Genomic DNA, 14492 nt, shown 5'->3' with positions numbered 1-14492 from the left:
TTTTGGATAGCATCACAACAGTAGCATGTTTCAAGTTTTATTTGCACATTTTTACTAGAGCAACTGAATCAATACACATTTATTCAGATGCTCTATATAATGTATTTGCTTAAGTAAATGCAGCAAATATATAAATTAAATTATGATGATAACATAAGTGCATATAATCATAAGAAAAAAGCAATGGCCATTCGTAGCATATAATCAACAGCATTTTACGATGTTTAATCACATTAAGAAAATAAAAAGTTTCAAGGTCTAATGAGAAAGAAAGGGGAAATATAAGTGGCCATTTCTCTATTAGTATCATGTTTAAGGATATGGTTGAATAATGTTTTTGACATTATCAATCCAAAAGGACCGTATATATAATGGAAAAATTATGAAAAAATGTTTTCTTGTGATTTACAAAAATCTCCGCCTTGGAACCTTGTCTTATCAATATTAATTACGTACGCCATTAACTGGACGCTCATTGGTTAGCATGTTTTAATATTCATGAGATCGGTCTGTCTCCGCCCACACAGCCAAAACGATCGGCAACCAAACGGATTGTCTTCATCCCGTTCAGACAAAACTACTCCGCGCGTCGCACGTTCAATCCTCATCGCGTGTACATCGCCGTGTTTTTACTTCCTGTCCGTCACAGCGACTTCCGCAGACGGATTGGCTTTTGTTGTGTAGTGACCGAAAGGGCGTGCGTTCAGTGCGCGAGCGCTTCAAACCGCACTCGGCAGGGTAAAAAGGGAGTGTTGGCGCATAAAGCGAAGCCAACCATCCGTAAGGTATATGCTGCACGTTTACGCACGACTATGCTGTTTTTCTTGCCTGTTAATTATATGAATCGGTTGCTACTTGTAGTTCGAGGCCCGCGCGTGCTGCTTTCAAATGGCGACAGCGCGAGCACTTTCTCGTAAGGTGTCATCCAAAAGTTACAACGTGAATCCTAGTAGTCATCAAGTTTCCTCTAAACAGCGCACTGCGGTTAGAAAGAAGCTCAGTTGTGCTTCGGTTGTGATGTTGTGCGAATTTTGTATGTTTAGTTTGATATATATATATGCTGTATACATTGTGTTGTAGTTTGCCATCTACAAATGTGTGCAGAGTATGTGACTTGTCACATTTGTACAGATAAAATGTGTGAACTTATAAAAAAACAACAACAATAAAAATCTCTGCAGGGGCCTGTTTCTGAAAGGAGGTTCTGAAAGCGAAAGCTCAGTAAATTAGTCCTGCAATGAGCGAAACTCTGGGTTTTTTGTTTCAAAGTGGGAGGTTTATCAAATTTGAGAAAGCGGGGTAAGACAAGTCAGTTTCTGCAAGTTTTTTTTTTTTTTTTTTTTTTTTTTTTTTACAGCGTTTACATGTTTAAATAGCTTATTCATTTATTCGAGTTGCAGAAATGCTTTTCTTGCTGAGAAATTTTGTCAAATTTTAGTACAAATATTTCATCTATAATATTTTATAGATGAAAAATGGCTTGATTTAGTCTTGTTTCCTGGGTGATTTTGTGTGTAAAATGTTCCACGTAAGCAAAATAATTAAATCATATTTAATAAGATTTAATATCTTACCCAACTGGCAGATAAAGTCTGCAGAAAAATTTGCTATTGGCAAAAAGACTAAATAGGCTAGCTTATATTATTATTATTATTATTATTATTATTTTTAATTCATTTTAAATGGTAGTTTTCCGTCAGAGCACATTGGTAAGGGCACTGTATGCAGATTTTAAGAAAGGTGTGTTTCCCTTTTTTCGCTCTTTTAGAAAAAAATGTTTATCCTGGGCACAAATGCGTCAAAGAGGAGGTTCACAGGACAGTTAGCATTTGGTTTAAATGAGGCTAATCTGATGAATAACGTTCACTCGACAACGTCTTGCTGCAACCTTTTGTAATCAGAGTTTCCTCCAGGATTTCCAGTGTGATTGGATGGATTGATGCAAAGCACATCTCCATCATCACACCTTCTGAAAATGAAACTGATTAATGTATGGGACAGAAGGATGCCAGATGTAAGGGTAGTATGATTGAGTCGTAATTTTGGCGATCCACTGGTTTTTCATAGTCGTGGTGCACAAGATAAACTCAGTCAACCTGCTCGGCGTTTAATAAATTAACCCAACTCGTCCTTTCTGAAAGCAAAGACTTATATAGTTCATTTCAAATCTGAGTTCAAGTTGGTTGAACTTAATGTAAGGCCGCAGGCTTTTTATAGATCGCGCAAACGGGTAGCCCCGCCCCCAGCGCACATCATTGGTTGGTGTCGCTAGCGAGTGTTCCGATTGGCCAACAACCTCACAAATTATTTTGCGAGATTATTTAATGAACCTAAACAGAAGTCCTAGGAAAATTAATATATCAATAATTTATTATCTAAATGTTACGTATTCAATAGTGATTTGTAATATTACCATAGCAACATATTTGCTTTAAATGGTTAGAAGCGAATAACGTTTATAACACTGACAGGGTTTGGTAAAGGTGTTTGTGTTTATTCATTCTATATTTTTTTTTATTTATTTGTGTGCAGATTCGTACCTGAAGTTTCCTTTCCACAAAAGGTTTCAAAACCACGCTCAGAATGAGTTGCACGGAGCAGGGCGACGCTGGGAAGTTTCTAGAGAGGTTTCTGGACGAGTTTCCAGACCCGCTTGGCTCAGAGGACCCGCTTCCCGTCAGTCCACTTAGCCGCAAAGTCACTATGCAGGAGGTGAAGGGAGAGAGTCTGGATCTGGGCCTGCGACTGCTCTCAGCCAGGTCAGTGGTGTTCATATGACAGAGGTTAGGGGTTTTCAATCTTTCAGGTGCCACAGACCCTATATATATATATATATATATATATATTTATACATAAAGACATAATTTTATATTTTATATTTATATTATATATAAATTTATACTGTGACATAATTTTATTTTTATATTTATATGATATTAAATTTAAATGTATATTATAAATGTGTACAAAAATAAATGAACTACTGAATTATTATTTATTAAACTTTATTTATTATACTATGAAATGTTTTAAATTTTTTGTTATTTTTACTATTTTTATTTTAATAATTAAAAATTCTTTAATGTGTTTAATTAGATCTTTTATAATTATTATCCTTTTTAAACACTCTTTTTACAAAATCTTTTAGCCGACACTATTCCAGACTACAATGGGTTCCTTTGTTACTTTTCCTAAAGTATTTTATTTATTGTAATTATAACATAATTTAGTCATTTATTGACTTATGTTTTATTGATTATTTATTTTAAGATATAATTTGTTTTTCTAAACGCGCTGATCCCCAACGCTCCCATGCAAGTCTCTGTGGTTTACCATATTTTTTTTTACTTATTTCTCTGTTTATTATAATCATTTTTATTTATTTATTTATTGTTTTACAATTATTTAAATAAGTTAATTTGAGTTAGTTAGGTGTCATTTTTATTATTAATACAATTTTTATTTATTTTTTTCTAATCATTTCCATGGACTTTTTGTGGCCCTTGGGAGTTACCTGCTTGCCAGATTGAAAACCCCCAAACAATATATTTCTGGAAGAGAGGAGGATTTGTTTCTATTTCTTGTAAGATGACACACTCCTCTTTCTCAGTTATAGGTGCAGCGTTATATTTGTGTTTGCATGCACATTTACTCATTTTTCTCGCACATTTTTTTGTACGTTATTAAAAAGATCCACGAGTGTGCCTGAAATGTTGCGACACACCTGTCCTCTTTAACCAGAGGAGGAGCGTTGTCTCATTCCTGTCATTCCTGTCTCCCTCTCCCATTTGGCTCTCTCGCTCTCTGTCTGGCCTGATCTGTTTTCCTGACAGTATTTGAACCAGGTCAGCACATTTTACTATGCACGAGCTGATTAAGAGATTTGGTGCTTTTTTTTCCCCCCAGCGTACCGTCAGTGAAAATCCAAGCGTTAAATGAAAGCGACGGTGCAGAAGTTTTAAAGTTGAAATTTACAATGGAGTTTTTGTATCTTTCTGCATCCTTTTCTCTCTCTCCCCTGACTCATTTCTCAGCGCAGACTTCCTGTCTGTGGAATCACTATTGTTATACCCACTTCCTGACATTTAGACTTCATTTCCTCTTTGTTGGAAGCTGTGCAGCGGTCAGATGCCTGCACGGTGCAGATTTGTCGGGGTTTAACCCTTTTCGTGTCTTGATATAGGTCAGATGTGCTCGTCTTTACTGCAGCTGTTGTGAAGTAGGACAAAAGGGAGTCATTTCCGACCTCTTGCTGTTATGTCATCAGATAAGATCTCACGCAGCCAAATGCTTCTTTTATATAGACGCGCTGTTACGAGTGGGTGGTCGGGCCGTTTGCCACTTGTTGCTCCAGCAGGCAAAGTACTAAATCTGAACTAAAAACAGAGCCAGTAGTCACAGTCAGTAGTGCAAGATGGGCTTTAACTCCACGCTGTGTGATAATCCACCATTAGGATTTCGAGACAAATAATAATGGAGCATATCTATTTATGTTTCTAGTCAACACTATGTAGACTGCAATTTAAAAGTATGTGGTCAGTAATAATCTTTTTTGCGGTTAACACTTATTTAACAAGGATGCATTACATTCTTTCAAAAGTGACAGAAAATCATTTATAGTGTTTCAAAAGAATTCAATAAAAAGTAATTTCTTGATGTGACACTGAAGACTGGAAATTTAGCATTACAGGAATAAAATACATTGATATTGAACACCAGATATTGAAAATAATTATTTTTATTTGTAATCATATTTCACCAATTCATTAATGTTGCACTGTATTTTAGATTGAATAAATACAGCCTTGGTGAGTATAAGAATTTTCATTCAAAAACATTACAAAATCTTACAATTTTAGAGAACACTGTAAGATTTCTTGAGCATTTGTGTGCCATCACACTGTTGATGTTTGCGTTTTATTTATTTTAGAAAAGCCCCATCCTGGCTGGGTGCGGAGATATGCAATGCTGCTGTCACTGAATTGCTTAAAGATGACCTTTCTCCTCACCACTGCCCCAAAGATCCTGAACAGCAACCGGAGGATGAACAGGAAGTCGTTTGTGAGTAGTTCATTTGATTTGGTTCTTGTTTTTTTTGTTTCTGTTTGTAAAATGTAGTGTTATTCTCAGTAGAGCAGCAACAACTAGTCAATAAAATAGATTAATATCGAAAATGAAAATAATCGACAACGATTCTCATTACTGGATAATCGGGTCTGCCCAGACTGCATGTCCAACATCAGCCAGTTGCGTCAAATTACATCACTGAATAGAGTTTCTGTAAAGAAACTGCTTCCAAAAACAGTGGAGAAAACTAAATGAAATGCTTCAGAAGTACATTATACAGAAGTACATAGTCATATCATCGTCTTTATTACATTTATTTTTTACATTTTTAATATAGAGATTTTTACTATATTCACTGTATACAGTCCTTAACATATTTATTAAAACAGATAGTAAGGTTTATAGCAAATTATGTAAGGTTTTTTAGCTTAGTGAAATGGTTGGTTAGTTAGTTATTTCTAATGCTATATTTATCATTTGTTATCTGTGGAAAAAAAGCCTGTAAAAAAGGGTAAAGCACTTTATAGTGTTTTTTTTTTGTTTTTTTTTTCAGATGCCCAATTACAGTCAAAAAGTACCTTAAGAACGCAAGCTGTTATGAAAAGCATAGGAAGCCATTTGTATGTTAATATCTTCCTGCTGAGTTTATTTGAACAGTAAATGACAGTAACATTTTTTTACAGTAACTGTTTTCACTTCAAAAATATGTTTTCTCTTTATTATGACAGATGGTATAATAGATTGTTAAGCACTGTTTTCATAGCATGCAGTTGACACGTTGGTTTAAAGGACATTGGGCAGGACATGGAAATGTTTTTTTTTTGTCAATATAATAAAAAAAGGAAAATTTGACTTTTTTTTATCCAATCAATCAAAACAATAATCGGCCAACTCATCGATTTATTTAAATATTTGTTAGTTGCAGCCATAATTGTAAGATTTAAATGTATTTTTTAAATACAGGTTAATACATTTGAAAAATTAATAGAGGCAGATTATAAAAAAAGAACAGTTATTCAATATTGAGTGTTTGTGTGTGACAAAAAAAATCTTAATGTGTGAAAACTGAATTGCAGGCCTTGGAGTATTTTTACTCTTGTGGTCTTTACATAAACTTGTTGTTAGAAAATAACATTGAAAATGTAATGCCCTGAGTGGCATGCCCTCTAATGTTCAAACAAATGTTTACAGATTTTACAGTATGTTTGACAAGTTATCTCTCCAGGGAAAAAAAAATCGATTCATGCTTCATTTTTTTTAATGTTTACTTGATTTCAGTTTAAATGTGGTTTCTATGATCCTCTGCTCATGATGTGTGTGTGTGTGTGTGTGTGTGACCCTGCAGTGTTACAGTCTGAGCCATTGCAGCGCCTCTTTATTAATAAATTGAGAGAGGTGTGTTTGGCCTGGCAGAAACAGCTGCCCAGTCCTGGGTCCTCATCATCTCGGACACACAGCTGCTCCGTGCACGCCATTCGAAACACTCGCAGGAAGATGGAGGACCGTCACATCATCCTGAGAGAGTTCAACCAGCTACTGGGACTGGAGGTAAGGCATTCTAGTAGGGATGCTTGGGTTGATATTTAACCAACCCCATTCCCAAATACTCATATTTCTCTATTATATAATACACAAGATGCTGCATGCTCGATTCAATGGTCTGTTTTTATTTGATGGTGCCTTTATTGACTGAATTTTTTATAAAACTCATCTGTTTTCTGTTTGTTCTCTACAGGATGGTGTAGATCGAGAGTATTACGCTGTGTTTGATGGACATGGAGGGGTGGACGCTGCCACATACTCTGCCACTCACCTGCATGTCATACTGAGCCAGCAGGAGGCGCTAAAGAGCGATGCTGCCACAGCCTTCAAAAGCACCTTCACACAAACAGATGACATGTTCAAAGTCAAAGCTAAGAGAGAGGTAAGAACAGAGTCTGAGACCGCTAGTTAAAATGTTTATTTATACAAACTATATCATCAGCATATCAGTTTAAATCCTGAATATGAAAATTAATATAGTTTTTAGATGGCACTAATTTGCTTAAATCTTAAATTCCTCTCTTTTTTTCATCAAAATGTTTCATCAGTCAGTCACTTTTATTCATATAGCACTTTTAACAATACATATTGTGTCAAAGCACTGAACGGATATCAAATTTGGAGACTAGTGTGTCAGAAATGTATAATGACAAGATTAAACACTCGATTTTCATGTCATTTATGTAATGCAGAGACATGGATTTCTAGATCAGCTCAGTTTCAATAGGATCTGCAAGCAACAATAATCGCTAGAAATTAGGTTTTTATATTTTAAAAATTTTTAATTTCTGTTTTAAATAATTTACAAAGAAATAGCAGATTTTTATTGTGATCTCAGATTTGTATGTGCAAAATATAAATTTAATAAAAAAATCAATTATTTTATTGGAGCATCTGCTTCTGAAACACCGTGCACAATCAGTTTCAGGAGTTAGATTATCTTTCCCCTTATTTGTCAGACCGGTGTGTTTTGTGGAAATTCATGATGGAAAGAAATCTTTTCACACCTCTCCCACTTCTTAAGATGCAACCGTTATGTGGATTGAATGTTCCCACGCTGTAATAAATACAGATAAATATAGTCCATCTTTCCCCTGGTGGTTGAATAGATGGTAAGAAAACGGTGCAGGTTGACTGCACGTCTCTGTCTGCCTCCACAGGTATGGATATGAATAAGCACTTTCTGTTTCACTGGTACGGTCAGTGCACGTAAACAAGAATTCATCTTACTGACAATAATTGACATGCACCTAAGAGTTCATACGACCAGTTCGTACCACTCAAATGTTTTTTATGATTTATTTATTTATTTACTGTTGTAAAGACTTAAATGATACTGAATTCGGGTAAATTAAATAGGGCAGTATTTTTAATATAAATGGGAAAAGTAATTTTTTCAAGTATTTTAGATTAATACTTAATAAGTATTTTTCCTTTTTCCACTTATTTTGAAAATTATAGACAGAACAGATAACATTTTGTGATATATGTACAAAATTTTTTGACATTACTTGAATAGTTAAATTTGACTTAAAGTTTAATATATTTAAAACTTTTCATTATATTTTAATGGAGAGATATTATGTACTTGATTTAGTCCATTTAATCTAAACATAGTATAAAAGTAATTATTTAAATATAAATTGGTAAATTAATGACAAATTTAAAGTGTGACCCAATAGTATTTATTTATTTAATTGTGAAAATATTCACATGGCAATGAATCACTCATTGCAAAAAATTAGTGTATTTAATTTTGAAAGTGATAGGACAATACATTTTGATTTGATTTATTTGCGTAATTGATTTGACTGATTAATTACATTTAAATAATAACTAAATGGTTGTAGTGTTGGATTTACTGACTTTATGCTGATTTAAAAATACATTTTATTGCACAATACACAGTAGTGTTTTAATGTAGAATAGAATGACAGTTACCTTATTACCATACAGAGAATCATAATTATTAAACAAATAACGTGACACTAGTGGCCACTGGATGGCAAACTAAACATTCATTTGTTTTGGTCTTGTTCAGCGTCTGCGCAGCGGCAGCACTGGTGTGGCAGTCTTACTGACCTCCGATCGCCTGACCGTCTCCTGGCTGGGTGACTCTCAAGCTATGCTGGTTCGACAGGGAGAGCCGGTGACCCTGATGGACCCACACAAACCTGAGAGAGAGGTATGACACACTACAAGCCACTGCTGACCAATAGAGACGGAACCACAAGAGCGTATCAGATGCCCGTCTGTTCTCTGTGAGCAGCTGAAATGTGAGACAGAAGAAGCCACTGCTGACCACATGCTGAATCAATATTAGCAGTGTTTGCTGCATACTTACTACCGCCACTGAATGCCAAAAGCATCAGAACGGTCCTCAGAGAGGCACAGACTGCACATGCAGGCCTTTCTGCACATGATCTGCAAAATAAATACTTGCGTGATAGAGCAATAATGATGCAACGCGTGCAAACAATCTGTACGTCTGAAGAGGCGTATCGTTATTATTTCAATTTAGCTAAATATAGGTGTTTATAAGCTTCGGACTGTGTCTTGAATGTTCGTGCTTGTGTTTGTGTTTCTGTGCAGGATGAGAAGAAAAGAATCGAGGATCTGGGTGGATGCATCGCTTTCATGGGTTGCTGGCGGGTAAATGGGACCTACGCCGTTTCTAGAGCAATAGGTGAGTGTCTTGAAACCAAATCAAAAAAACAATATTCTAAAGTACTGATGCACTGAATGTTCACGAGATATCTGAATATTCAGCAATATTTTATAGAATTTTATATTTATTAATTAAAAAAATATCAATAATAGGATGCACTGATATGAGTAGCAAAGATTTAAGAGTTCATTTGCATTATTGTCAAACAATGTTTAGCTTGTGTTAATAAAATATATATATAGGCATATATTGCTGCTTATTATGATGCTAAATTGGAAAATGAATATATTTTCTAGGCGACTTTGCTGGCCAATTAATAACAGGGTTGTCATTGGTTGTCGATTATAATCATAAAATAAACATTTGAAATATATCAGTCTGTGTGTAATCAATGAATATAATATACAAGTTTCACTTTTTGAATGGAATTAGTGAAATAAATCAACTTTTTGATGATATTCTAAATATATGAACAGCACCTGTATAATATAGATAGATATATAAATATTTGAAATGCGGGTAAGACAATTATATCTAATATTATATATATTTATATAACATTTATATACAATCTCTTTTCCCAATCCTCAATAGGTGATTTTGATCAGAAGCCGTACGTCTCTAACGAAGCTGATTGCTCCTCGATACATCTGAATGGAGATGAAGATTACATTCTGCTCGCTTGTGACGGCTTCTTTGACGTGGTTCGGTCTGGGGACGTCCCGGGGCTAGTCCTGGAGGCTCTGAGGGAGACCGGGGGCCCGGGGGACGATGTGGCCCAGTCTCTGGTGGCCCATGCGAAAGCTGCTGGATCCAGTGATAACATCACAGTTCTCCTGGTGTTCCTCAAGGATCCGCAGCAACTTCTGACCTCCGAGATGAGCTCCAGAGGTCCTGGCGGAGCTACGGCTGCAGGGATGTGAAAGAATACTCAATTATAGAAGCAAATCAGAAGACCGGTAGCAACCCATGGTCTTTTTCAGCATCTGGAATGATAGTTTTAAAGAGTTGTTGCAATTGAAAAGTATATGCGATTGCTGAGGTCATCCAAAACGAGTCCAGTCATGCGTTCGGAAGAAAGCATCGAACGCAGGTAAAAGGCGTTTCCTCGCTTTTTTTTCCATGAATGTCTGATGCCTGGTCATTTAACTCTTTCCGTTGCTGCATTTGAACTTGCCTTCATTTTTAAACATGTTTCCATTTTTAACCATTTGCCTTGTTTTTACCAGCTTATATTTACATTTACTGGTGCTTGAAGGTATAGTACACCTAAAAATAATTCTGTCATCAATTAGTCACCCTCGTGTCATTCCACATGGAACTTAAAGGAAGATATTTTGTTGGTAGAGGAATGTACAATATTTCCATTGAATGGACAAAATAGTGCAACGGAAGTCAATAAGAACCAAATGGGTTTAAATGTACAGTTCACCCAAAAATAAAAACTCATTTACTTGCATCACCCTCAGGTAGTTCCAAATCTGTATGAACACAAAGGAAGATGTTTTGGGGAAATATGTTTTAGTTTAGGCTGTTTTAGTCACCATTGACTTCCATACTATGGGGAAAAAAAATACTATGGAAGTCATTGGTGACCTAAAACAGCCCGATCACAAACTTTCTTCAAAATATCTTCCTTTGTGTTCGGCAGAACAAAAACATTCATACAGATTTAGAACATACAGATTTTTGGGAGAACTATTTCTTTAATTAACAACACGCTTCAAAACATGCTTCACATTTAACAGAAAACAAGAAATGCATGCAGGTTTGAAACAACACAAGGGTGAGGAATTAATGACAGAATGTGCTTTTTTTTGGATGGGCTATTTCTTTAATATCTCATAAACGATGTAATACCTTAGAGATGCACGTAAGCAAACGTGATCATTTTTTCGGAGCATATTTTGATGGTTGCGCTCTCTATTTGATACGACTGTTACAGTGGAGAGAAAATCGATGTGAATAGTCTTAACACATACAGTATTGCGTGGCATTTCAGACCACACCGACTTCGATAATGGAATAATAACTGACCATAAGGCCTTCAGCTCAACAGACGTACTAATCCAGTGTTGTAGGTGGTTAGTATTTTCAAGACTGTTATTTATTTGACAAATAAGTATTTATGGCTCTACTGTACTGTGTAAACGCGTTCTTTTATGTGCCAAAACTGTATTTACAAGTCTGACTTTGCCAAGATCACCTTTCTGTTGCTCACGGCTTTTCACAAAGCAGTTTCCCGAAATATACAGTAAACCTTTATTTATGCATTTTTCTTATTTGTTTTGTTACAGTGTCTTTTTCCCCTAAATGTCAGTGTTAATACTGGCGCGACTCTCAGCCAGACTTTGCAAACCACACGCCCTGCATGCTGCAAGTCGTCTCACGTTACGGCCGCTCAATATTTTGAAAGCCTCGTGACGAGTAGCTGATATAGTAGCACAGTCACTATAATGTGATAAGGCCAAGAATATCGCCAACCTAATGGATACTGAGTGAGGAAGGTGAAGACAGAGCGATGAGATGGCGTTTGCATGGGGGAAAATGTCTCATTTAGTTCAGTCTAATGCATTCCAGTTTTGTGGATAATTCGTTATATTTAAGGTTTTTCATAAAATACAGTGGGATCTTAAAATCCGAGGCTATTGAAAACCTGGGATTAAAAAAAAAAAAAATTAACTAATCTTTTATGCTCGCCACAGCCGCATTTATTTGATCAAAATACAGAAAAACTTCAAAATATGTCTTCTATTTTAATATATTTTAAAATGTAATTTATTGCTTGGATCAAAACTGAATTTTCAGCATAGCTCTAGTCTTTAGTGTCACATGATCCTTCTGAAATCACTCTTAATATGCTGATTTGCTGCTCGAGAAACATTCTCATTATAATCAGTGTTGAATTGTATAAAAAGTCTTTTTGTCAGTCTTCAGAAATCATTATAATATGCTCATTTGTTGGTCATGAAAAATATTAAATGAAAAGTCTTAATTAATCTGATGCATTGTTGCAGAGTACTGACATTAATTAAAAAAAATCCCAAATATCTACATTATTTTTTATGGGTTTTTTTGGGGGGGTTTTTTTGTATGAGTATAACACTTAATGTAGAAGTGTGTACACTAGTATTCTCTGACTTTTGGATTCCACTGTATACAGTAAATATAGTGTTATTTTAAATATTGCATATTGATTCTCATCCATTTTTGGTATGTGGGGTATTCATTCTGAATTACGTAATTTTTGTAATTGCCAATGACTCTTAAAACCAAAAATCTATGCACATTATCAGCGCTGATCTCATGCAATTCTTTAGGAAATGGGATGTGCCAATTACGGGAATTTTGTGACATCACGGTTGTTAATTATTGACTTTCCCCATTTTAAAAGCAATGCCTTTATTTTTTTTTTAAATCATTTATCATTTACTCACCTTCATGTTACACGAAACCAATGTGATTTCCTTCAAGATCATTTAAAAAATGTTTTTCGGGCCCCAGTGACTCTTATTGTATGGGCAAAAAAACTGTTAAAACATTCTTAAATGATGACAAAATGTAAATTTTTGGTGAACTGCTCCTTTAAACGTTCACATTAGTGCCAAATGAGTGTTTATTCAGAATGTGTTTTGCTCTTCATTGTGTCTTCTAATGCATTTGTTGTATTAAGTATTAAAAGTTGGATTTCGAGGAGGGTCGAGGAGCACTGAACTACTGTGTTTTTGTCTAGAAAGGAAAGATCATGAACTAGATTTTACGCTGGTGTGCATTTTTATACTTTTTCGCCTGCAGTATTTTTCTTTTTACAGGACATTTTGTAATTGTTGCTGTTTGTACTAAAAAATGAACATAAATCATGGGAACACATGGGTGTAACAGCTCTCAGCAGTACATGATAAAGTGCCTTATCTTTATGTACTTTTCAGAATCGTCTTTGTACGGGCAGCTTAACTGATAAACCTAAGTGAGCTGACTCTTCTTAACCTAATTTTGTGTATTTACCTCTACTGCTGATCTCGTCTGAGAGTAAGTCTATACTGGATCAAATCATTCCAATTCCACACTGAGCGTATAATGCTACAGTGAATCTTCTACCTAAACGTTCTTGCATGTTGTAATGTTTATATGTCAGTGTCTGATAAACATAAAAGCTGAAGGCGATTGCTGTCCTGTGGTATTTTAAGAAAGTTTTTTTATGCAACACAAGCATTGGGCTTTAATCTGATATAATGTGAATAAAACCCTTTTCACATCAGTTTGGGTTCTGGATTTGTTTCTGCTTTGATGGCTGCTGCAGCTGACGGTGTTCTTTAGCTGCCTCTGTGGTAAACCACACAACTGTGCACTTCATTTACACTTACGCTCTCCTATGATAAGATTGTCCAACTTTTTACTGACGCGTTTCACACACGAAGCATATATTCTGCACATAGCAAAAGATTGTACATGATTGTGCACTTACAACAAAATGGCTGCGGAGCAAAACTGAACGCTTACAGGCCAAGAATATACAAATGTATTTGCTTATAATGACCCATTTCTATAGCTTGTGAACACAATGCCTATATCATGAAATTGTCCGTAATTCAAGCAGATACTTTATACCTTGATACTGTATTAAATTAAGATTACAAAAGCTATCTTACAATTTAGTATTTGCCCTTAAACGGTATATGATAGTGTTTTAAAGCAAAGCGTAATGTTATATTAAAAGTACTTGTACATACTAGCCATCTTTATCGGTCCCAGTGACAATTTTTTTTTTATGTTTTTACATAATCGTTTATGCAATTTAATACGCATAACAGCTTTTTTTTTGGTAAGGTTTGAGAACCCAAAATAATGGTGAAGCAGGCTACTAAAGGACTTGACATGTTTGCTGGATACATGCTGATGATGATGATGATGATGATGATGGTAAACAAAGCCTGGTTTGCTAGTTTCTGGCAAACCATCGTTAAAAACCACAGCAAAACAATATTTCCAGCTTCTAATATTAATATTGGTGTTTTAATATATATATATATATATATATATATATATATATATATATATATATATATATATATATATATATATATAAAACAACCTACTGATTCAGATGACACCAATTCTGCTACACTATAAAAATTAATTTTTGTATGGTATGTTTTCAAGAAAGTACTATTTCAGTCTTTACATCTCACAACATGCCGACATTACTTGCCGATAA

General features: G+C 35.0%; 1 protein-coding gene across 1 annotated transcript; it reads left to right on the top strand.

Moving 5' to 3' along the window:
• Nucleotides 1-637: 637 nt before the first annotated feature.
• On the top strand, nucleotides 638-11542 carry ppm1f (protein phosphatase, Mg2+/Mn2+ dependent, 1F). Its single transcript, XM_043240215.1, has 8 exons — nucleotides 638-785; nucleotides 2533-2759; nucleotides 4931-5061; nucleotides 6413-6615; nucleotides 6803-6991; nucleotides 8651-8794; nucleotides 9202-9295; nucleotides 9872-11542. The coding sequence occupies exons 2-8, from the start codon at nucleotides 2584-2586 to the stop codon at nucleotides 10198-10200; spliced, it is 1266 nt and encodes a 421-aa protein (XP_043096150.1). The 5' UTR covers nucleotides 638-785; nucleotides 2533-2583; the 3' UTR covers nucleotides 10201-11542.
• The last annotated feature ends 2950 nt before the right edge of the window (nucleotides 11543-14492 follow it).

Source organism: Puntigrus tetrazona, chromosome 5 (genome assembly GCF_018831695.1).
Source record: "Puntigrus tetrazona isolate hp1 chromosome 5, ASM1883169v1, whole genome shotgun sequence".
Taxonomy (NCBI): Eukaryota; Metazoa; Chordata; class Actinopteri; order Cypriniformes; family Cyprinidae; genus Puntigrus; species Puntigrus tetrazona.
The sequence above is the reverse complement of the archived record's forward strand: the minus strand, read 5'-3'. Positions and strand labels throughout refer to the sequence as shown.

Excerpts from the sequence above, each read along its gene's own strand:
- ppm1f (XM_043240215.1), top strand. The coding sequence starts at position 2,584 with ATGAGTTGCACGGAGCAGGGCGACGCTGGGAAGTTTCTAGAGAGGTTT. Across the intron at positions 2,760-4,930 it reads CTGCGACTGCTCTCAGCCAG|AAAAGCCCCATCCTGGCTGG; the intron begins GTCAGTGGTGTT and ends TATTTATTTTAG. Across the intron at positions 6,992-8,650 it reads AAGTCAAAGCTAAGAGAGAG|CGTCTGCGCAGCGGCAGCAC; the intron begins GTAAGAACAGAG and ends GGTCTTGTTCAG.